The following is a 24,519-nucleotide window of genomic DNA, read 5'->3' as shown; positions in this document are numbered from 1 at the left end:
TTTGGCAGGCCTTGAATGCAAAAAATTTCTCCACGTCGGGATACTTCTGTTTTACAGAATAGCACAGTTTTCACATCATCAGTTTTCTAAGCAGCAATTCAAAAGAATCATCCTTTTAGATTTCTGAGAAAAGAACATAATGGAGGTTACTCAAAGGAATAGATGCTGCAGCTACAACCGTTCTCATTATGTACATATGAGATGCTTCGATGTTCCTTGCTACTGATTACATGAGTAAACATTTTTAGTATGCAAAATCCTATTAACTCGAGGGGATTCTGCATAATTTTATAACAGCTCCACTTGTGGTGTCTGATCGACTGGGTCAGCAACAGACAGATGGCAAAGAATTAATTCTAATGCTGCTTTATTGCAGTGCTGGCGTCAGGGTGTTCTCTACTCGCTGCATTTGAAAAACTAGAACTTTTCCTACATTCCCTACAGCTAGAAGTAACACTCCATAGAGCAAAAAGATGGAAAGTAATTTCCTTTTTTAAAGCATGTGGCTCTAGAAAGGATAAAAAAAAAGCCAACCTTATTGTCAGTCCTTATGCTCATACTAAGGGGAGAGTGACCAGTCAAAAGCCCAAGCATCAGAAGCGTTAACATATAATAAAAATCATACAAAAATCATATAATAAACAATAAAAAATAAGATTTCATTCCGTAGGGACAGGGGACAGGTCCCTGGTCAGTAAGTGCACTTCTACAGCTGTACCCTTCTCTTGAAATTATTTCTTCTGTCTCCTGTACTCACTTGATTTTATTTAATTTTGGCTACTCATTCTTCACTTCCCAAAGCCCTACAATTACCAGCACCAGCTCTTACAAAGATTTTCTTTTCTGCCTTTTTCCCCCTGTATTTTTCTGTTCTAAGAGGAAGAACAGGAATGTTGCAGCAGTCAGCACCACGAGGAAGACAAATGGAAACTATTTTACTTGCCACTTACCCTCCCCACATCAAAAACATAAAGGAATAATATAATCTCATCTCTCAAAGTAAAGAGATGACACTGGAACCCCATTCCTCCAGTAATTAGGGTTTTCTCTTATCCCATGTTTTAATTGCTCCGTAACTCTAAGGTACCGTGATAAGTATAGTACTTAGTGAATTTGAGCTTAGCACAAATTTAGACGGCAAACTATTAGCAGTCCAAAAATGGTGCCTAAAATTTAATTATTAAGGCACTGTTTCCCCAGTTTTGGGAAAATGGTCCCAAAAGTAAACAACAATCTGGCTGGGATGTGCAAGCAGAACTCGCAAGCTCTTGAGATACACAACTTACCTCCAGAAAACCTTCAAAATATGGAGAGAATTAAACTCATACAGATATATTTGGCTGAGGGTTTTTTAAAAGACTGAAACTCAGAGGCGTTATCTACACATAAACTTTGTCGAGCCAACATGGGACATAGTTAATATTCCAACTAGTTCAAAGCATGAGAGAAAAGGCAGCCTTCCTTGAGTTCCATGCCAGCATTATCCAAAGTGGGTCGAGGATGTAACGGGAAAGATGCAAAAAGCAAAGGTAAATCAGGATTTCTTTTGGCTGAAAGACTACTTGGCTTTGGGAAATAGCCCCCTCATGTTTCACAACAGGACGGTTCCTTTTAATGGTACTGTGCCATCGTTCTTCCAAAGCACCACCTTCTGTAACTTGAAAAACGTTCTTTCTGGTCCTTTTTCTTCAAACGTTACAGCTTTCATCCCTATTTCTCACATGTCAGTTTGCATTACGAACGTTTCTCTGAAATCCGGGCTAATTAAGACTTCTTCAGAAATGAGGGCTTAAGGTTGTCAAGCATACCTGACAACCCTTTGGACAAACAACTACCTTCCATTTGGATTTTTAATTAAGCTTTCCAAAAGTACTGTAATATAAGAAAACGGTGAAAAAAAAAAAAAAAATCTAGTGAGTTTTGACTAATCCAAAGAAAGACTTCATTTTCTTTCCAAAGAAAGACTTCATTTTCTTAATTTTCATTCAACTTTTACCACTGACAGTGCGTTAAATCAACCCCATCCCTGAAACTGAGCCCAGCTCTTTGGCCTCACATCCAAGGAAGGAAGAGTTTCTTTCTCGCTAAGTCAACGGGGGCCAAGCAAAGCTGAGGTGCCTGGTCGCTCCTTGGACCTCTCTTATGTGGGACTGGAGACCATTGCAAAGCAAAGCACATCCGACCACAGGACACCAGTCATTTCATGTCTTGTCATCAACGGCTCACAGAATTCTCAAACTCATTGACAGCGTCACGGGAACTGCTAAGAGTGAGCGTGTTTTTCTCTCGTTCCTCATTATCCCAGGACATCTTCACTTATTGCATTACACAAAAGCCACAGTTTCCACAACTAGTTCTCTTCCTAGAAAATAGTAATCTTTCCAAAAATAGTTCCCTTACTCTACAGTTGTTTTCAGCTTTGTGCAGCGTTAACTTCTCCACAAAATCAAGTTCATGTGAGATTTTCTTGCCAATATTTCTGGAGGGCAGGGGGAAATATTTTATTTTTTTTTTACCTGAAATATTCTTTTTTTACCTGAAATGGAGACTGGCTGTTGTAATTCTTAATCTCCTTGTTGGCTCCCCGGAACAGCAGCACTCTTGCACAGCCCTCCTAAAAACAATAGAAGAGTAAACTTATTAATAAGGCTCTTTAGTTACTAAATCACAGAATGGTTTGGGTTGGAAGGGACCTGAAAGATCACCTAGTTCCACCCCCCTGCCCTGGGCAGGGACACCTCCCACCAGACCAGGCTGCTCCAAGCCTCACCCAACCTGGCCTTGAACCCCTCCAGGGAAAGAGATATTGTGGCTACGAGACGTGTTGCTGTTTGGTATAACTTTCCTTAAATATGACAAGGCTCTAGCTGCTTTCACAGTGTGTGGAAACAATATGCAAGTATAAAAAAAAAATGTAGAGGAACGTGAGAGATAAACACCTTACTAAATTTTTAAGAAAGTGTACCGTGGAAATTCCATATATGAAAAATCAGATTTTGCAGAAAATGTGTCAGTTCAAAATGAAATTTGGCTCTCGTATGGTTTTTGCCTATTTTGTAGGAAAAATTGAACTGTTCACAGTACAGTAAACAGCACCTGGGATGAACCACACCCTCCTCTATTGCTAAAAATTAAATAAAGCAGTTTTACCGCTTGCATGCACTTATTTTGGTTTTTTCAACCTATCTTCAATTTTAAACCTTTAGTGTATGATTTTTTTTTTTTAATATACCCGAAATTATTTGGTCTGGCTATACACGCTGCACTGAGCAGTCTTACCTTCTCTTTTTTCCCTGAGAAATACTGACAGTTACAGCACTAACCGAATACAGCCCTTCCATTAAGAGAAAAGTATGGCTTCAGGCCCTCTGAACCGAGGAAATCTGCAAATGAAATCCCTAAAAAGCAATTTTTTTGCACCGATACAGTGTATTGCTTAAGTTGGTACTCCGTGTTAAGTTGGTGCTGCTGTAAAATACGACTGACCATAACCTGCTGAAAATCCTCCGTGGTTCTGGCACGGTTCTCAAAATACTAGACTATTTGATGATCCGTATGCAGGCTGTATTTCCTACCTGTCATCTTTAACGTCCATCTTAGGACCTGTTGCAAACCAGCTCATGTTTCAACATAGTTTTACATCTCCTCATCACAAATATTTCTATTAATTTTGTTGTGCTTTCCAGATTTCTTGCCCTGTTGTGTTACGGAGTTCTACCTAATGAGGTATTTCAATGTGCTGCCTTTCACTTTTAACAGTAAATTTGCAGCCAGAGAAAACAATCATATAATTTAGCTATTTCAGTGGCAGAAACGATGCTTATTTACTAGATTCTGAGTCATAAGTGAATGTGCTGAAATTATGATTGAAAATAATTTTTGTCGTTGTGGTTTCTAATTTCTCCCACCAGATTCTCGATCCCATTAAGTCTCCTCCATCACAAAGTTGTCCTAAATATACCTGGAAAATGATTCAACACTACAAAAAGCAAAAGAATTACACATTTTAAAACACCACATGATTTACAAATTTAATAAGCTGTCTGCAGCGTAACAAAAAACACGCAAAGTGATTTATTTATAAAATGGTTTTGATAAGGAAAGTTTTGACAAAAGTGCTCAGAGTTGTTCAACGTAAGAATTTCCACGGAAACGTGTTTTGGATGAAATACTGCATCTGTTTATTTATCCTTTTAAAAGAAACAGAACCATTCTTAGCTTCACGTTCTCTGCTTTTTTTCTCCTCCCCAATATTAAGGGCAACAAACTAGGAGAATACGCAAAAAAGTCACCACCAGAAATTATTTTGATTACTTTTCCTTTGTTAAATTAATGGAAATCCACATTTTAGAGCTCTCCATTGTTAAGGGGCTGCTGTAACTCCTGTTTGCGCGTATTTTTGCCCTGACAAGCTAGTAATTTCTGATATTGAGAGCTTAGTATTTCTCATTCATTATATCATACATAAATTGAATATCCAGCAGCTTTTTAGATTTCATGAGATTAAAAACAATTTCACAGAGAAGTGTGGGCTTGTCAACAGATTAGATCCAATTTGCTGTCTGAAAGCGAATTACCTGATTTAACACTAAATGCTTTTCATATAGAATCCGATCCATTGACTGAAAGAAAGCAAACTTCATCCCAGCGTTGTTATTTGCAAAATACAGAGGCATAAGATCTGTCTAGATTTTATTCATTTACTGGATGGCCACAAAATAACTTTAAACAACAAGAATTTATTCCCATCACCACTTAGCTGAGACTCAGGAAAACAGAATTACCAACTTCAGAAAGCATCTCAAGAAAATCCCCTAATCCCCTAGGGAAGGCTGGAAGGGAAAAATCAAATGGGTAATGACTCCATCTACAGGAATCAAGAGGTAAAAAGGATACTGCTGTCCTTCCCATTCCCTCCATCCAGAAAAGGCCAACACCCTTCCTTCCGCATTCCCTAATAACAACTTGCAATAAAAAGGACACCGAAAAAAGCCAGCACACCGATTTTTAACAGCAGGTTACCGTTCACAGCACCCTGAGAAAAAAAACCCTGATTTTCACATACACCTGATTAAGGAAAACAGAAGCACGACAGCGTAGTCACAAGATGTTAAACTTCCATTCCCGAAGCCAAGCTTAATGACCATGAAAATGTTTGCAAATCTGTAGATACAATTTCAATTAGTGTCTCTAAGCCTCCTACAGAATAATTTTTTCCACTGAGGTCAGGAGAAAAAATATCTCTCGACATGAAAAATACTGTCATGCTACAGGATTATTCTAATTTCAGCATCATACTGCATAAACTTTGCTAAAGGTGTATGGTCTTGTAAACAACTATAGTCATGGAAACACAGCAATAAAACGGTTACAAAAAATCCGAGATGAGTTAATATTTTTATGTGCATTATGGTCCAGGCCTCAAAATTCTTACTCAGGGAAAGTGAAGTAAATGAGCTTAAAGTGAATATTTTAAATTTTTTTTTTTTTTTTCCCAACAAAAGTACCCATAGTTACACACGTTATGCTCTTGACATGAAGCCTAAATGCAAAATTTTTGTTGATATGAAGGTGAATTTCATTTCTCTGCAAAATTTTCTAGGAATTTGAACATGGACCAACTTGCAAAAAGCTTTATATGCCTACAGTCGCAGAAGCCACCCAAGCTGAACAAAGAAACTCTTGCTAATACCTTAAATTGGTTGATGTTGGTGCTTGAGAGCCTGTTGACGACGCTTGGTAGACAGTGGGAAAGCAGCAGTCCATGGAGGTACTGGCTCCCACTGACACCCCGTGTACTTCAAATAATCAGCATTAACGCGGAAGGTTTGTATGGCTAGACTCTTTACGAATTTGTATCAATTGTGACACGCGCATCAAGTCAACAGTCTTGAAAAAAGTCAAAAAATATAATTTTGGGAATAATTTAAGAAGCTGAGGGTATTTTAGACCTAATTGAGGAATCTGTCTTGACAAGACTTTTGAAAAAAGCTAATATGGTAATTAATTAAGAAGCAGATGCTTTAACAGATGTTTCACTAGTTACAGTCACATCTCATGACTTGTGTTTTCCTACTTCAATGTAACATTATACGTGCTGTGTTTTAACATAGTTGTAAAACTCGTTTGCTCCCCATTCCAGCCACACAGAATATAAAATGCTATCAAATCAAATGATTCTATTATTTGTAAAGGACTACACAAGGTGTAAAGAGCAGAGAATCCAGTATCTTCTGCAAAACCTACAGATACATTTCCAAGTATTCACCAAGTATTTCCTATTTAATTTTAACTTAAATTCTAGCAAAACAGCAATAAACTCTGAATAAGAAACAAATATTTACATATGATACAAAAGTGTGTTGTTTTATTTTCTAATTAATATGTATACTCTCGCTACCTCCAATGAGCAGCCCTATTTGTAATCAGTGAATGAAGTACTAATAATATAGTTTTTAATTATGTTCTTCCTAGTTTCTATGACCACTGTTTAAAAGCTGTAACACTTCACTGCATATTAAATAAAACACATGAAAAATAATGAGCTACGCTCTTCTTCAGTGTAGCTTGCCTCTATGGATCAATAATAATGGGAAATTTATCCCAAAATGCATTTATTTAAGGCGAGGAAGCATCTCAGGAAAACCTATCACAAAACCAGTGAACTTCAACAGAAAACTCAACAAGCCTCTGTTTCTTTGGATGGACGTACAAGATGGAGCATTTGTTCCTCAAATTCTGTCTTTTTTTTTCCTGGTTATGTATCATTCTCTTACAGCACTGGTTTCCAGTTTCCACGGGACTGGACTCTCTGGATTCATCTTCCCCCAAAGCAAGACATCCCTCCCACTTCCGTACGCAGAGGGGACCCCAGGTACGCCTCGACTCCCGCCGGGGATCTTGATGTCACTGAAGGAGGACAGTGTGCCTCTGCCAGCAGAGGCGGCGTGTGCCGGCTCACCTGGTTGTACAGGGCGCAGATGTGCAGCGCTGTGTTTCCCGAGGCGTTCTGCGCGCACATATCGGCGCCGTAGAAGAGGAGGTGCTCCAGATGTTGGACGTGTCCGTATCGGCAAGCCTGTGAAGAGATGAATTCGTATTTTGGTTATTACACAATCTACGCAGGTGTTCCAGGTAAAGATTTTTAGCAGAGAAGATGATATTCTACTTAGGGTCTAATTTTTAGAACCACCCCTGGACTGAATGGGAGGACTAACACCCAGATGTGCACGCCTGCCTGTAAACACCAACTTGCGCACTTCAGGTACAACAAGTCTGTGCGTAAGTTTAAGCATCTGCTTATTTGAGGAATGGACGTTTAAGGGATTGAGAAAATACAAAGTTTGGCACTTTTTATCCACTAATATTCCTAACTGTCAAACATGATAAGCAGACTAACGTAAGATTGGGTTTTTTGTCCTGCTCATCTTCGGGAAGTTGCCCACTAGAGGGCACTGAAGATGATCAGATTTCAAAAGCTTGCTTTTAAGGGGTGAAAATAGTTTGAGGAAATCTGGCCAAAATTCAAGTAATAATCTTCTTGATTCTGTGATGTCAAGTAGATGCACAGTATAGACAGGGCACTGATCCAAAGGAGGGAACATCCTCAAGAGTTACTTTATCAGTCACACAAATGAAACTGTAGACCCTGAATACTTGGAAATAAACGTCTATGAATGAGACTCCAGTGAAATTTGAAACTGTCCTGTTCATGAAATAAGTTGGAGCAAAATCACAGTATTTCCATTCATCAGTCTGATTTACTTGACTATCTTCTCCTCTATAGCACACCAACAGAGTGCCTCCCGATTTGTGGGTTTTTTAACTTGATATCATCTCAGATGAGTATCATTCCTGCATAATAATATGGAATTTACGCTGAGACATACAGGTATACGAAGCGATTCACTCTGTCTTAGGTACCTAATTACCACTGATTTCAGTGGGAGTTACAAATCTATACACGTTGCAGTTTGGATGAGAAAAATTAAGTGTGTTGCTCAATACACAGATCACATCCCACATCCCAGTCTAGTATCCTAACCATTACATCTTTTCTTCCTCTGTTTTCCACTTTCAACACACAGAAAGAGGTAAAACAGTGTTATATTACATAGTCTATTCATTTATAAGTTATTTGCCAAAACAGTATGCTAGCTGTTATTAGAACAGGAACATTTTAACACTAGGCACCAGAAAGCAAGCATCCAGCAACAAGCAAAGGGAGAATCAGTATCAAACCATAACTGTGTTTCTGACTGTCCGGGAGATTAAAGCAAATACACAATTAGCTAAAAATTGCCAATTCTGTCTAGTCTCCAAAAGTCACTCAACATCTAGGTATGAATATGAGGATGTAAATATTAAAATAACTCGTAAAATACAAGAACCGATTCCAACTTTCTATTCTTACTACAATAACCTGGGCTAAAATCAGGCCCTTTCTCCACTTCGCTTCCTTTGCTGGAGCAGGATTTGCCTCCTCTTTGCCAGTCTGACCATAGCACTTACTCAGCTTATGGGGAGGCACTGGAAGAGAACCAGCGCAGGGGAGATGCATTTCCCCTCGTTGCAGAGGTCGTGTGGTAGGTGAGTTGTCCAAACCATTCACCAGGGCTCCCCAGCACGGTCAACAGAGAGAGACAGTTATCTCCAGGAGATATCCTTTTTATTAATATCTTAGCACAGCATGAACCATCACCTTACCTTTTCCCCTTCACTATACAGGCAACCCAGAGGCTTAATTTCTACAGCTAGAGACTGTGTTAGCAACGTGAAAAATAGACTTGCTACCGATTATTTCCTCGCCATGCAAGGTAACTTTGCCTTCTTCGTGCAGACAACAGCAGATGGGATTGTATCACACCATCATCTCACTTAATTCACTGAGGAATGCTTGTATTATTGATTACTGAAAACAGATTGCCCGTAATCCAGATGTAAACATTGATTTAGTTAGAAATAAGTTTTGAAAAGCTCTGTTTCATTATAGGAAATAATAGCCGTATGTGTATGAGGCTGGGTTTTCAAAATAGGGAATTTTTTTCTGTATTTTCAGGGAGTCCAGATGAGGTACTATTTGATCTATACAATCCATTTCCTCCACATCCTCAGGTAGTAAATTAATCATTTTTTTTTCCTACTAGAGATGAATCCACGTGACCTTGATCTGAACACACTCACACAGTGAAAAAGCTCAGATCCCCACCCAAACCTGGGTACCACAGCTATCTCCCACTTCTTTCAAAAAAAAAGAAGAAAAGAAGTTGTGTACTAAAAAAAATAGCGCACAAAAAAGAAAGTGAGCCTAGATTTACCTAAGCAAACCTGTAAGGTTCATTATTTGTTTCTTTATTTATCTGATCATACTACATCCGTTCCATTTTTTATGATTATTCAAACTCATCCATACAGAAGAAAGGCATCAAATAGCTGTAAGGACATTAGGACTCCTAGAATCTTTAAACTTTGTAAATTACTGAGGACGTTGCTATGCAGAGACATCAATAAGCATTCTTACACAACTGTTGCATAATACTCAGACGTTTCTGGAGAAGACAAGATAAAACAGTTCGAAGAAGAAGTTTTTTCAGAAAATGCCTTACCAAACATTACAGGTGTTTTCAAGAGACAGAATTTAGGTCTTTGGTGAGGCAGGAGGTCTCCTTTTCCAACAGCTATGGTGAAGCTGACGGAGATGTGCCAGCGCCTGATGAATTCTGGCACCACAGCTGGCTCAAGGTATCATGAGCACCATGAACCTCAAAAGATTACTTTTTTAAATAATTTTTCTTTATAGAGCACGCCACCACCTTTATCCACACACTGAATATGTAAGAAAGGAAAGGAAACCCCATGTACAAGCAGCAAAAGAAAAATCCTTGGAATCTCAGTTTCCACACACGCAGGGAATGAAAACTGACTCAAACCGTGAGTTTATAAGAGTTTAACATCCTTCAGTGCAACATACTGAAGGATCCTAGCAGCAGGATCCTGCATCCAAATCTTCCTGTAAAGTTCACCAGAGAGAAAGAAGAAAGTATCTCTGACAAACACACAAGAAGCATTACCAGGGATACTAAAATTGGCATCTAACAAAAAGACTGAGTTACGCTTTTTTACTGAAGTGCCACTAATAGGATGCTAAACTTCCAAGAGTCCATTACATAAATATGACTAGTGCAATTTCTCCAGCAAAACCCACAGTAACCACGGGATTTCAAAGTTACAGAACTCCACAGGAACAGTTTCCACTTCTAATTCGCCACAGCAGGATGCAAAGTAATAAGCAAATAGAAAAAGGAAGTCATTCCGTACTTGTATGTGCATGGACTAAACACATCCAAACGGCCTTCCAAAACAGCATTTAACCACAGAACACACACGGCACATTTCCTCACGCAGCTTCAACTCCAAAGAAAAAGTACACTCTCCTACCTGATGAATTTCTTGCCATCCATTTTCATCCTTGCAACTGACTGTAGCGTGTTCGTGCAGTAACAGCTCACAGCAGTAAGGGTCCCCTCCCACAATAGCGGTGTGGTACAGTGGTGTCAGGCCACAGCTGTCTTTGTAGTTAGGAGACGCTCCAAGCTCTAAAAGGGTCTGAAAGCAATCACAAACTGTGAAAAAAAATATATTTTGGAGGGGCATCTAACTATAAAGGGACTTTTCTACCTGAAAAAGTATTTACAAGGTTGATATTTGCCATAATGTTTATTTTTTGCTCACTTCTTTAAAAGCAGATAGAATGGGCCGCAGCACAGAGTAAATTAAGCAAGGAATGACCTTGGAAGAATTAGGATCTGAAGGAATCTATGGGGATAGCAAGGCAAGGATGAGTGGCAATGTCCCATTTCCATCCTCTCCTCATTAAGTTCAGAAATCTCAGTTCTGAAAATGCCGCGTCGCCTTTGCAATACATTCACCTCTTCAGTTACAAGCTGCTTTATCAAAAATGTCATGCAATTTGAATATCTGTCAAAAGGGAATAAGGAAAGCCATAAACATAAGATTTAATCTAGGACATCAAGGTGATTTAAGAATAGCTGTTAGAATACAAAAGAAAACAGAGGAAACTGTGTTAAGATATAATGTGTAATCCATGCCACTGGCATTTGCTTTCAAAGCAATAAGCAACAATAACGCTATTCCTATTTCCTCAGACAGATCTTTCCCAATGTATCAATGAATAAGGTTAAATTTCACCACTTGTTCTTCCTACCAAAAAAAAATAATCAGAAATTAAAAGGCCCTTTACTGAAAGCAAATCCTAAAATTTGAAAGCCGTAAGAAAGCACTAGAACAAGCACATACGTAAGGATCTATTGAGGACAAAACACTAATTAACTGAAAACATTCTCCTATATATATATATTTTTATAAAATAATGTATAATTTCCTACTGAAAGCATTTACCTTGAGGGTTACTTGGTTCTTGGCTCTGGCTGCTTTGTGCAGAGCTGTCATTCCATCTTTGGCTCTGAAGTCTAAATGCGCTCCTCCATTTTTCAGAGCTTTTATGACTTCTACCGTATTGTCAAGCTGAACTGCCAAAGTTAGGGGTGTTTCTAAAGAAGAGAATAGCATGTACTTGAAAAAAGAGGAACAAATTTATAAAATAAAGAACACTTGCTTTAAAAACGTTAAAATACTGCTCAGAGAAAATTATAAATTATCAATTTTCTCCTTTGGACAGCAAAACCATCCAGATTCCATTAGCCTGGAGTTAGGAGGCAACAGAAAGAATGTGTGAGATTCAGCCTGTTAATCAATTTAGGTTAGACAAAAAAAGTGGTACCAAAGTACTACTTTATGCTGCTGGTTTTATTGTTCTGACCTCCGCTTTCTAGGTCATGATAGTTTGGGTCCAGTCCTCGGTCCAACATCTTTGTGATTTTTTCCACTGAGAGATGGTGGACATGATCCATAAATTTCCTCAAGTTTGCCTGAAACAAAGAGCGACGAAGAGCGAATCATCCTCTAATTTTAAAAAGAAAATTTTGACTAAAAGTGAAATATTCTGTCAGTTGCTGTCAATAACTACTGACATCATTGAACAATAGCTAATTCACATTCCTGGAGAACCTGACTTTATACTGAGAGCATAAACCCTACGGTTTATAACGTTCTAAAGTCAAACACAGTAAGAAGATTCTGGTATTTACAATCTTAAGGAATAAAAATGAGGGAAAGCTTCGTTCAGTAAGAAATTCGGTGTATGGTGATCATTATTATTATTATCATAGAATTGTTAGGGTTGGAAGGGACATTAAAGATCATCCAGTTCCAACCCCCTGCCCTGGGCAGGGACACCTCCCACCAGACCAGGTTGCTCAGAGCCCCGTCCAGCCTGGCCTTAAAAACTTCCAGGGATGGGGCTTCCACCACCTCTATTCCGACCTGCAAATGAGTCTAAAGACATAAATCGACATTTTCGCCTGAAAGCACATTATATTTACAAAGTAAGGTTTATTTAAAATTACTTGTATACGTATGGAAGAGCTGAACATGGGAATTTTTCTATGAGAGAAATTCCCAGCTCACAATTCACACGTCTCTGTTGGTGCTGGAAGCACATGCTCTCTGTTGGTCAGCAATGGGCCCAGGTGGTGATGAACTCCTACTTATTTCCAGTTTCTCAGACACATTACTTTGCTACCTCGGCAATTGCTAACTTGTCCAGTAAATTGGGCGTACCTTCGTGTGAAGCTTGGCCAGCTGTTTTTCATCAAGATTGTACTGTTTGTACACTCTTTTCTTGTATCGAAACTGAGGGAAGAAAAAAGAATAAATTTTAAATGTCCTATTTTGCTCAAAAATTTGTAATATAATTTCCTGACCTTACCAGAAAGTATCCACGATGATGCAGATTTAGGCAAAATTTTAAAAAAAGGCTTAGTATTTCATTTTGAATATTCACCAATAATCAGCACTCTGCTTAACATAGTGGCACCATATTTTTACAGTTCATGTAAGCAAAATTCAGATCTTTTATAAGTATACTGAAATCAGTGGAGGTGTATGGGAAATGAGATCGGCCTCTGGAATCTACATAAATAAGCAGGAATTACAGTGAAAAGAGCTTTTCCCTAAGGATATCTGCGCACTTTCAGTTATAGTCTCAGGCAGAAAGACAAACTGGGAAGGCATGTTAAATTAAAAAAAAAATACATATTTCAAAATATCAGCTTAGCATTTCACAATTTTTATTTTAAAAAATAAATTCCTGAAAAAACCCTTAATCAACATAGGCAGAACTTACACATGGGAATAGTTCTCCTGACGTTTAGCAGGGCTGGTCCTGTGAATGAGGTTCAGAGGATTGCCTCTTTTTTTTTTTTGGTTAAAACTCACTCAAATTTTACCCTATGGCCAGAGTAGCAAGATCTACGGCAAAAATCATGGGCTTTATACAGTTACAACTCACTATTATCTAATTCTACTATGGAGAATTCAAAGAATGCAGCACGTCTGTTGGACAGGGAGACTGTATTGAATGAGGCTTTAATACCAGCTTTTCACAAGACCCCTTTTAACCCCTGAATTGCAATCCTTTAGCTGCAGTGAAAAGAATTCTGCAAACAGCGAACACTCATGAAACAACATGAGTACTCAGGGAGCTGGCGGGAGAGCTGGTGGTGGGAGAGCTCACCAAGCCTCTCTCCATCGTTGATCAACAATCCTGGTCAACGGGGCAGGTGCCAGATGACTGGAGGGTGGCTAATGTGACGCCCGTCTACAGGAAGGGTCGGAAGGAGGATCCAGGGAACTACAGGCCTGTCAGCCTGACCTCGGTACCAGGAAAGATCATGGAGAGGATCATCCTGAGTGAGCTCTCACGGCAAGTGCAGGGCAGCCAAGGGATCAGGGCCAGCCAGCATGGGTTTAGGCAAGGGAGGTCCTGCTTAACCAACCTGATCTCTTTCTATGACCATGTCACCCGCCTTCTGGATGCGGGAAAGGCTGTGGACGTTGTCTGTCTGGACTTTGGTAAGGCCTTTGACACCGTCCCCCACAGCATTCTCCTGGAGAAGCTGGCAATTCATGGCATAGACAAGTGTACTCTTCACTGGGTTAAAAACTGGCTGGATGGCCGTGCCCAGAGAGTTGGAATTAATGGGGTGAAATCCTCTTGGCGGCCGGTCACCAGTGGTGTCCCTCAGGGCTCAGTTTTGTTTAATATCTTTATCAGTGATCTGGACGAGGGGATTGAGTGCACCCTCAGTAAGTTTGCAGATGACACCAAACTAGGTGGGAGTGTTGATCTGCTTGAGGGTAGGAAGGCTCTACAGAGGGACCTGGACAGGCTGGATCGATGGGCCAAGGCCAACTGTATGAGGTTTAATAAGGCCAAGTGCCGGGTCCTGCATTTCGGTCACAACAACCCCCAGCAACGCTACAGGCTTGGGGAAGAGTGGCTGGAAAGCTGCCCAGCAGAAAAGGACCTGGGGGTGCAGGTGGACGGCCAGCTTCACATGAGCCAGCAGTGTGCCCAGGTGGCCAAGAAGGCCAACAGCATTCTGGCTTGTATCAGGAATAGCGTGGCCAGCAGGAGCAGGGGAGTGATGGTGCCTCTGTACTCGGCACTGGTGAGGCCTCACCTCGAGTGCTGTGTCCAGTTCTGGGCCCCTCTGTACAAGAGGGACATGGAAGTGCTGGAGCGTGTCCAGAGGAGAGCCACCAGGCTGGTGAGGGCTCTGGAGACCAGGGCATATGAGGAGAGGCTGAGGGAGCTGGGCATGTTTAGCCTGGAGAAGAGGAGGCTGAGGGGAGACCTCATGGCCCTCTACAACCACCTGAAAGGAGGCTGGAGAGAGGTGGGGGTTGGCCTCTTCTCCCAAGTGAGTAATGACAGGACCAGAGGAAATGGTCTGAAGTTGCGGCAGGGGAGGTTTAGGTTAGATATTAGGAAGAATTACTTTACTGAAAGAGTGGTCAGGCACTGGGACAGCCTGCCCAGGGAGGGGGTTGAGTCACCATCCCTAGAGGTGTTTAAGGAACGTCTAGATGTGGCACTTCAGGGCATGCTCTAGTGGCAGAGATTGTAGGTTGTTTGGTTGGACTCAATGATTTTAAGGGTCCTTTCCAACCATGACGATTCTGTGATACTGTGACATTAAGAAACATGACAGAAAAAAAAAAGAAAGCGGATATTTATTTTGCTTATGGCTATAATACGGACATCAGTGATTGAATCTCTGAAATAAACCACTAGAAAAGTTAGGACCCGAAACCTTCTCTGGAGCCTGTTGGGTTTTTTTCTGGGATTTCTGTTATAGTGGAGTAAGTCTATTAACTGTAGATTATTAGTGGTTGATTTACCACCATACAAGCAATATCAAAATTAATTAAATACTAGTTTCATGCCCCAGTTTCTTGCTATACTGTGTTTCAGGGCGATCTGGCTCTGCTCCATGTTCACCCAGCGCCACAATAGTTCTGCCCAGTTTATCCCCCAGCTGCGCAGCCTCTGCACGAGCAACGGAGAGGGGGGAAATTCCAGTGTCTACGCGTGACTGCTTCACACGTACACCCCCTCTCTTCCCTTACTGCTTTCCCAGGAGACAGCCAGAGGAAATCTGCGTACTCTGACGGAAGGCACAGAGGGAACGAGATGGGGAAAAAAAAAAATAGTAAATGGCTTTACCGAGAAAGACAGACCCTCTCTTTGGGAGAAAGCAAAGGCTGGTAATTCAGCAACTGCTACCCTACTACTGCAAAACTAAGGAGAGATCCAAAAGCTTAATCTAGAAACGTACACTTCTTTATTAAATTACAGGACAAGATATATGTTCCTATGGATATAGGATATAAGATATATGTTCCTATGGACATATCCCAAGATATGTTCCTCAGCAGAGGAACGCTGCAAAATCAAATTTCCCAGAGGGACTGATTCTTTTAGGGATAACACATTGAACAGCTCCACTAAGAAAGTGATGTGGGCAAGGGTTCAAGTTCAGACTTGCTGACAACCATTTCCCAAATGCAATTCCTGTCGAAACCTCAAATATAGCTTTCTGCATAATTTGTATCAGGATACAAGTGTTTCAGATACTAGATCTACAAATACCTCAAGTGAAGGAACTCCTTTATTCACTGGCTGTGGGTATTCCCTAAGAAGTCGTTCCTCATCCAGAAACTTCCCATCTCTACCATTGCTTGCAGGCTGGAAGAGTCCATAATTCAGGACATCTTTCAAACTCTGATTCAAAGTGCACAAAATCCGTTGCTTTGCAACCCACACTGAAGCTTCTGGGTTAAATCTAATGCATTTCTGCAACGAGAAATTATATAAAAAAAAATCTAATTAATGAAAAAAGCATGTAAATAGTATCTTACATTCTAAAATTTACAAGTGTCATAAATATATACACACATACACAATAAACCTTCAAATTCCATGACAAAAAATACATCAACAGAATTACATTTCAGACACACATTCTTCTGTAATAACTAATCCACAAGTACTGTGAAAAAACAGGAAATCTCAAGTCTTTCCACAAACATCAGAGGTGACATTCTTCTTCAGAAAGAGAACAGCTCCATGGCAAACCTGTTCAAAAAGCCAAGTGAAAGGGATATTACAAGATATTTAACCATCCACTTGACTCCAGGCTGCCCTGATAACCCTGTCTCCACCACAACAACTTCACAAAAGAACAGAAGAACAAGTAAAAATAAGACTGATGTCTTATGCATTTGTCTTATAAGTGTAAAGTGTTTCCTTTAACTTTACCCATGACTGCTTCCGCAGTCTCTCTTGTGTCTTTTTAAAGTCTCGAGGCCGTCCATGAGAAAATGGTTGGAGTTTGTCTTTTAGAACTAAACGTGTTTATCCTGGCGAGCTCTGCACACATCTGAAAGTAATCTCTGATCCCATATACACCAATCAAATACCAAATTAATTTCAATATTTCAATTCTGAATTTGAAGAGCAGATTCAAAGGCAGAACCATAGAATCACAGAATGTGTTGGGTTGGAAGGAACCTTAAAGCCCATCCAGTGCCACCCCCTGCCCTGGGCAGGGACACCTCCCACCAGCCCAGGTTGCTCCAAGCCCCATCCAACCTGGCCTTGAACCCCTCCAGGGATGGGGCAGCCACAGCTTCTCTGGGCAACCTGGGCCAGGGGCTCACCACCCTCACAGCAAAGAATTTCTTCCTAGTATCTAATCTAAATCTCCCCTCTTTCAGTTTAAAACCATTCCCTTGTCCTGTCCAAAGTCACAATATTTTACATGTTCAAAGTGTCTTCTTGACCATTCCAATATTATGTCGCAAATATTTTCAACAATAAAAAGTACAACCAGGACATGAAGGACTTTCAATTTCCAACTGTTTTTAACTAAGCAAACACTGCCGTCAACCAGTCCTCCATATATATATATTCACTTTATCAGAGCAGAGATGACCAGCTGGTGTTGACTATCACGACATGCTGAAGTTGAGGAGTTTGGCTCCGTTTCTGTGAATTAATCCCCAGATATGAGGACTGTCAATAGACACTGATACTAAGATGTCCTCTATTCATCGTGGCTGACCAGCGGTGCCACTGAAGTTGTCGTGATAGCATCTCACGGGGGTTTGCCCAAGGAAGAAGGGCAGGCTCGTGAACGTTGGGCTTTGTCCAGCTCCGCTGCGCCTGGGCATGAATTATTAAAAATTAGCACTTGGTTTGCCTTCCCTCAGTTCCTGAACAAACTGCACTTTTTCAGATATGGCTCAAGTCCCGATGTTAAGACATTTTGGGGTATGTAAGGGAAGCGAGATAAAACTTTCATTGCAATGTGCTCCAGTGATGCTTTGGCCTAGGAAATAACAGATAGCTTTAATCCTTTTACAGTCTAAAACATAAAAATGTAAACAAATGAGGTATTAGATTTTGTCACAAATAACATTGTCTAGGAAGCAGGTTTCATTCCCCTTACGTATTTTACATATCAAGGTGGTCTTGAAAAGTTGGAGGCTTTTAAATGGTGGAGGGAAGGAGAGAGGGAGCCAAAAAACATTATAAACACCATTTTCATTCCCAAACAGCCCAGGAGTTAAGGTACTGACTTAGCAGCAAGGGCAACCTGGTTTACATCCCTGTGCTCCTTCAGCTCTGAACCTCTCTTGCCCCATGACTCTTACATGGATTCAAAGTTTGGATTCAAACTTCAGTACAAAGTTTGGACTCAAACATCAGCAGTTTTCAGCAGCTCTAAAAATTGTCAGTTACAATGTATGTTATGAGCTTAACTTCTCCATCCTGGATCAACATGCAGTGACTTGTCATTATCCACATGTCCTGAAAGAGTATAAGAAATGCTACTAAAATGGGAAGAAGCAAAGATAATTTTGAAATTACATGTATTTTTTCCCAGGAAAGCCTTTCTTACATGAAAATGTTACATGAAAGAAATTATTTTTGGACTTTTATGACACTGCTTTGATTTTAACAATACAAAACACTAACTTCTGATCACAGTTCAGCTAAATCTGTTTATTTTAATGCACCTTGAGAATTCGGCATATTTAATTTTGTTTGGTTTATTCTTGAGTTCTATATGTCCTTGATTGCACACAAATATTGCAGATAACCGTGTGTGTTTCTAACTGACAAAGATTTGCTATATTGGCAAAATTACAAATAATTTCCAATTTCTTCAGAATATATTCCTATGGAAAATAAAGCTTTCTACGGTGTTTATACACGTTGCAGAAACACACGATATTTATCTTCTGAAATTGGCCAGTTTGCTGTCCATAGGCCTGTCATTGGCACGTTCATGAGGGATTCCTTTTGTGCTGTAGCTCAAAGGCTTGTTTTAAAATGAGTTATCCAATAACTATAGCACTATTATATTTCTACCACACTAGCTACAACATTTTATAGAGTCCTCAATGGCAGAATAAATACGGAAACACTTTGAAACTAGTAATTTCAAAACCTAATTTATTCACAGCCCTTGCTTTTCTAGTGATTCACAAGAAACAAAAACATGCTTACTTTAATAAATGTTGATCCCATTAGTAATTTCTCGTGAATTAAGTAAGATCAATGATGTAGAAAGCAAACCAATAAATGAACAACTGTTTCCTACCAAAATTTCTCAGACTTGGGAAAGTGAAACTAGTGAGAAAAGTGTATTTATGCTTCCCATGAAGCCAGGCAGGATAGAGATGGAGGCTGTTCCCACTCTCTCAGAGGCAGCTGCTGAACAAGGGGATAAGAAGGACCACTCAAATGCTGCATAGGGTGTGTTTTAGATCAGCCTGCCCCAGAACGCCTCCCCTGGACCACTTCTCTGTCCCTCAGCAGCCCTCCCAGGACAGAGACCACCAGAGTCATCATCTCTGTCATGTAGATGAGTCATCACCTACTGCCACACTTGAAAATATCCGCTGAATCACAGCAGAATCTACACACAGACTGCTTTAATTAGGAAATAAGTAAGAATTCATTAGATGCACATGGTCCGGTGACCACAAGGAAATGAGACAGTAGTTGAGTCAAAAAACTGGACAACTTTATCTAATCTTCAGTGAAATAAAAAAAATAAAAATAAAAAAATAGGGATACTTTAGTGGCAATGAACTACAGAAACACATATGAAACATAAAGATATTTTGCATTAACAGATGTGGGATCTCTTCTTTCTGCCCTTTTCGTTGCATCCCAAGACCAGATAAAATGCGATAGTTTGTCTTGAAGGCTAGCTACATACACTATAAAAACTGCAACCGTTCTTTCAAAGAAGAACCAAAACAGAAGGCCCCAGTGGCTCAAAACCACCACTGTCAAAGCGACACTAGGCCACTCAAAATCCAAGTCTAGCAGCAAGACAGCACGTCAACATCGGTTGCTGAAATATAAGACCCGTGGTTTTGATATTAAAGCTCTTTGCATCACGAGAGACGTGGTCAATTGTAATCATGCATTCCTGCACACTGGTGAAAGCCACTAACTAGAAGCAAGGGGAGAATATAGCTCACCCACTCCAGATAAAGGGAAGATATTCATTCAATGGGAATAATGTTCGTGATACAGAATCTCTGAGGAATAACGTTTATCCGTTCGAAATCTATCATCCAACACATCTTTTTCATCAGACTCACGAAGCTGTCAGTCACAGAGAACCGCACTACAACAGAGGAACCATGACAAACGGTTTGTACAGCTGCCTCCAAAATGTGATTGTCAGAATATCAAAATACAAGTTATTCCTTTCAGTAGAAGACGGCGATATTAGACATGTGACAACCAAAAAGTAGAAAATGCAAATGAAAGTCGGGTATCATGAAAAAAACAGAGCAAGTCGCTCATTTTGATTTGTGCTCGCTGTTCACCTTAATTCTTGGAGGCACTGCTTTCCTTCATCAGAATGCATTCAGAAAACACAGAATTCATGAGATGAAAGGTCAAAAAAACCAGTCTGGCCACATCGACACGAGCAAGTCAGCTCCCCTGTCCAGATCAAGGGCATAAGAACAGCAGCACCCACAATGTTTCCGTTGTCAAACTGAAGACAAAAAGAAAGAAGATCAACTATAAACAGAAAGGAGCAATGAAGAATCAGTCACCGAATGGGATAGAGAAGAATACTCGTGAGCTGTTGCAAAGGAAAACCCGGAATAGATCTGAGGCAGAGGATGTCAGTACAGACTGGAAACAAGTAAAAATGGAGACAATTTAAGCAAAAGATGTGACTCAAGCTGCAGTTGTGACAACTGGGTTCCTACCTTTGTAAGATAAAAATTGCACGACCTAAACAAGTGTTTTAAGAAAGAAAAGCACTAAAAGATTCTTAATCCTAAAGGTCAATAAATACTAGAAAAAGTTAAAAAAGATACAAAAGTATAAAAAGCAATTTAGAAGCAGAAAACTAAAAAGTAGCTACAACTTAAGCTGTTGCTTTCCCAAACTGCCACCAAACAACATTTTGCATGGAAAGTCCAATATAGAAAAAACCAGGTGCGGGAAGAGTCAGTAAATGCTCCTTGCTGAAGCAGAGCAGCAGAACAGATGGGCGGAAAGCATTTCAAAGAAGTCTTCAGTAGACCCAATCCCATCTCAGCATCAGAATTTAATAAAACATACAAATCTGAGCATTTTGATTTTAAACCTAACCCAGAGGGAGCGCATAACTAGAGGATAAAACAAAAGAGCTCAACAACCACCGTGCGTTGATAATAAAATAATGAAAACATTCCTTAAAACAAGGAATTCCTTAAACATTTCTTAAATCTGGCTGACAGATCTGTTCTTCAAGTCTGGGAAAAAGAGCGATACTAAGCACAAAAGGTTGGACATCACTGTCAGAATATCACGCAAAGGAGATTTTCTTGACAACAGCTACTGGAGAAGAACCAGACTCCTTCCAGTCATAGGCAGAATCACTTGTGACATGTTCTTCCATGGGCTGAGAAAGGAAAGGGATACAAGAAGACTTACCCTGGATTCAAACCAAAAAGGTCCAGGACGAGGCCAGTTATGCCAGGCATCACAGAGGAAAGAGCAAACACGTCAGTTCACACAGTTTTCTGTGTCCAAAAAGACGTTCGACACCTTTAGGCACAAGGTAGGGAGCCACCTTGGGCATCAAACTGCTGGGGGCTGTTGACTGCTGCAACTTTGCTTACCAAGGAGGAAAGATGCAGATCTGTCATCAAGCGGTGCCACTGACAACATGACACTGACCTTTGCTGCCCCAGAGATGAAGCATCCTCACATTAAGGGCAAACACAATTGAATATTGCCCAAGCTGCCACAAAACCCTGCACCACTATTGCAAAGAGAGGAGGAACCAGTCAGGTACTGCCATTTCCATCTCAATAGCAAGTAGTAGGGGTCATCGTCAAGCCAGAGCCCTCTGGGCTGGATGCATTGCGAATAAGCTTCTGGTCAAAAGAGATTACACTTGTGTCCTGCCTCCATAAAGAATCTATTAAAGCTGAGCCTCCTGGCTCATTAAATCAGGAAATTAAATGCCAGATAACATGGCTTTTCTACCCACTCTCCTATAGACACATTTGTGAATACAGAGGGTTTTCTATGCTCTCCGTTCCTTCAGTATTTTTACTGAGCTCATTTTAATCTTTCGGTCACTCAGTTAAATACTCTCCACACTCCTGTGCTAAGGATGACACTTGAATACAGATGACACACAAAAGCAATAAGAAATTACTCTTTCTACAAAGCATTGTTTCAATACATCGGGTCCAGGGGAGGCCCCGGAGATGCTGGGAGGGCTGGAGCCCCTCTGCTGGGAGGACAGGCTGAGAGAGCTGGGGGGGTTCAGCCTGGAGAAGAGAAGGCTCCGGGGAGACCTTCCAGCCCCTTCCAGTCCCTCAAGGGGCTCCAGGAAAGCTGGGGAGGGACTCTGGAGCAGGGAGGGGAGCCGTGGGACGAGGGGGAATAGTTTTAAACTGGAAGAGGGGAGATGTACATGAGATCTGAGGAAGAAATTCTTGACTGTGAGGGCGGTGAGCCCCTGGCCCAGGCTGCCCAGAGAAGCTGTGGCTGCCCCATCCCTGGAGGGGTTCAAGGCCAGGTTGGACGGGGCTTGGAGCAACCTGGGCTGGTGGGAGGTGTCCCTGCCCAGGGCAGGGGGGTGGAACTGGATGAGTTAGTTAAGGTTCCTTCCAACCCAAACCATTCTGTGATTCTATGATTATCACCTGAACTGAAAAGGAGACAAAAAAGAATTTATATAAGAACTGAAAAGTAAGTCTTCATAAGAGCTTTGTATGAACTTGTCAAGGTTTACATTATCTTTACATTCTCAAACGAGAATAAAAGGGCAACAAGAGAGATTTTCTGCAATGGCTGACAATTAATAAAGTTTTCTGTAGCAGCACATCCTACTTAAGATGCCTGCTGCTTATCTCATACGTGCAATGAAATAAAGGTGATTTACACCAGTCACTGCAGATGAGCAAACTTTTATTCCTAGTGAGTTTAGCTTGGGGTTTAAAGCTTCCCAGTGGGTTGAGTTTTATCTAAAACCCTAAACTTGCCTTCTTTTAAACAAATATATTCTTGATCATACTTTCTAAAAAGCAATAAAGATTAAAAATGTAAAACTAAGTGATGTCATTTCATGCTCCTTTGATTAAACAGACTAATTTTAAACACCTCTTATGTTAAATTAATTATAATTATACAGCAAACGGGGTGTATGTTGGATTTGGCTTGTAGCTATAACACAGCTCATGAAATATATCTTCTCCAATCTTTGCTATGCTACATTTAGCATTTACATTTACCATCTTTGCTATGCTACTGATAGCTTATCAGTCTTCCTGTTTGCAAACCTAAACCCAGATTTCAGTTTTCTGTACTAGAGCTTGTGGGCTGATAAATTAAATCGGAAATAGATCATCTGCTATAGAACTGGTTAAAACCATTGAGTTACTTTTCATTAAGAGTTTATTGAAAAGGAAAGAAAGTGCAAAAAGTAAAGCAATATAAATGAACAAAAGAAACACAAAACCAAAAATACTTTTCCATTTATTTCATTTCCTGCACAAAATGAATTTTAAAAAAACAATTGTTTCAATAGTGTCAGTAAATGTCTTATTATTCGTCAAAAAAAAAAAAGTAATGAAATAAGAGGGCTTCAGGAGGCTAACATCCCTCTGTTTTTAACAGCAGAGTAAACCTAGCAAGTAAAGCTAATCTTTCCATTTTACTGGATGTATTCATTGAGCACTGAACAGAGTCAAAGATGATGATGGTAGGATCATCAATAAAACCCTAACCATGGCCAGTCAGAGCTTGCCTTGACAGGGGACTTCACTACTGGCAAAATCCTTTAAAATTTAAGATGTACCACTGTGCATTTCAGTATTTTCATCAACACTGAAATGAAAGACCCAAGGTGATGGCTGCTTCAGCTAGGATTTAATAAAAATCCCGTGTGTGGCCCACAGCAGCCTCAGTCCTGCTCTGCCCTCTGAAGACCCTCCTCTCCAGCTCGGGTCCCACACCACTTCTTCTTCATAGAGGTTAATCTCACGCCATATAAACAAATGGTACTGTAATTTCAGCAGAGATCCTCATTTAAAAGATTTTTTTTTTTTTTTTTTAAGTACAAGAATTTAAGAGATAATGCTCCCAACTCCAACACAGATTTCTCTGAGTTTCTGCAGCACTGTGTATAGACTGGGCTTTAAGAAGAGAGATCTACAACCACACCTGAGGCCACACTGTCAGAACAGCTCTTCCCTGTCAGCCTGTAGACAGGCCATCTCTATCATTCTGAAAATGAACTTAATTAAAAAGAAAGGAATAATTTCATCTGAGATAGATCTTCAGTGGCAGCACAGTATGAAGTAGATCTTATATGTCAGCACGGAGTGATGTATGTAGCACACATCCATAAAAAGAATGTGTTTTTATAATCATCATTGAAATGAAAAAAGTCTGATGCCTACCATCAATTGAAAAACCCGACAATAGCGTTCAAGAAGGCCCAGGGTAATTTAGACAATTAATCACAAACTTGGACAGGTAGTGATTCTACA

General features: G+C 40.2%; 1 protein-coding gene across 1 annotated transcript in view; it reads right to left on the bottom strand.

The window, feature by feature from the left end:
• Positions 1 to 24,519, bottom strand: part of SHANK2 (SH3 and multiple ankyrin repeat domains 2) — a 412,637-nt gene that overhangs the window by 297,990 nt on the left and 90,128 nt on the right. Inside the window, exons 9-15 of the mRNA XM_063333193.1 lie at positions 16,076 to 16,279; positions 12,700 to 12,771; positions 11,840 to 11,948; positions 11,419 to 11,570; positions 10,438 to 10,605; positions 6,962 to 7,078; positions 2,537 to 2,614 (exon numbers count right to left, since the gene is read on the bottom strand). Of these exons, the coding sequence (XP_063189263.1) occupies positions 2,537 to 2,614; positions 6,962 to 7,078; positions 10,438 to 10,605; positions 11,419 to 11,570; positions 11,840 to 11,948; positions 12,700 to 12,771; positions 16,076 to 16,279 (900 nt within the window). The remainder of the gene's footprint in view (positions 1 to 2,536; positions 2,615 to 6,961; positions 7,079 to 10,437; positions 10,606 to 11,418; positions 11,571 to 11,839; positions 11,949 to 12,699; positions 12,772 to 16,075; positions 16,280 to 24,519) is intronic.

Source organism: Chroicocephalus ridibundus, chromosome 4 (genome assembly GCF_963924245.1).
Source record: "Chroicocephalus ridibundus chromosome 4, bChrRid1.1, whole genome shotgun sequence".
Lineage (NCBI taxonomy): Eukaryota > Metazoa > Chordata > Aves > Charadriiformes > Laridae > Chroicocephalus > Chroicocephalus ridibundus.
The sequence above is the reverse complement of the archived record's forward strand: the minus strand, read 5'-3'. Positions and strand labels throughout refer to the sequence as shown.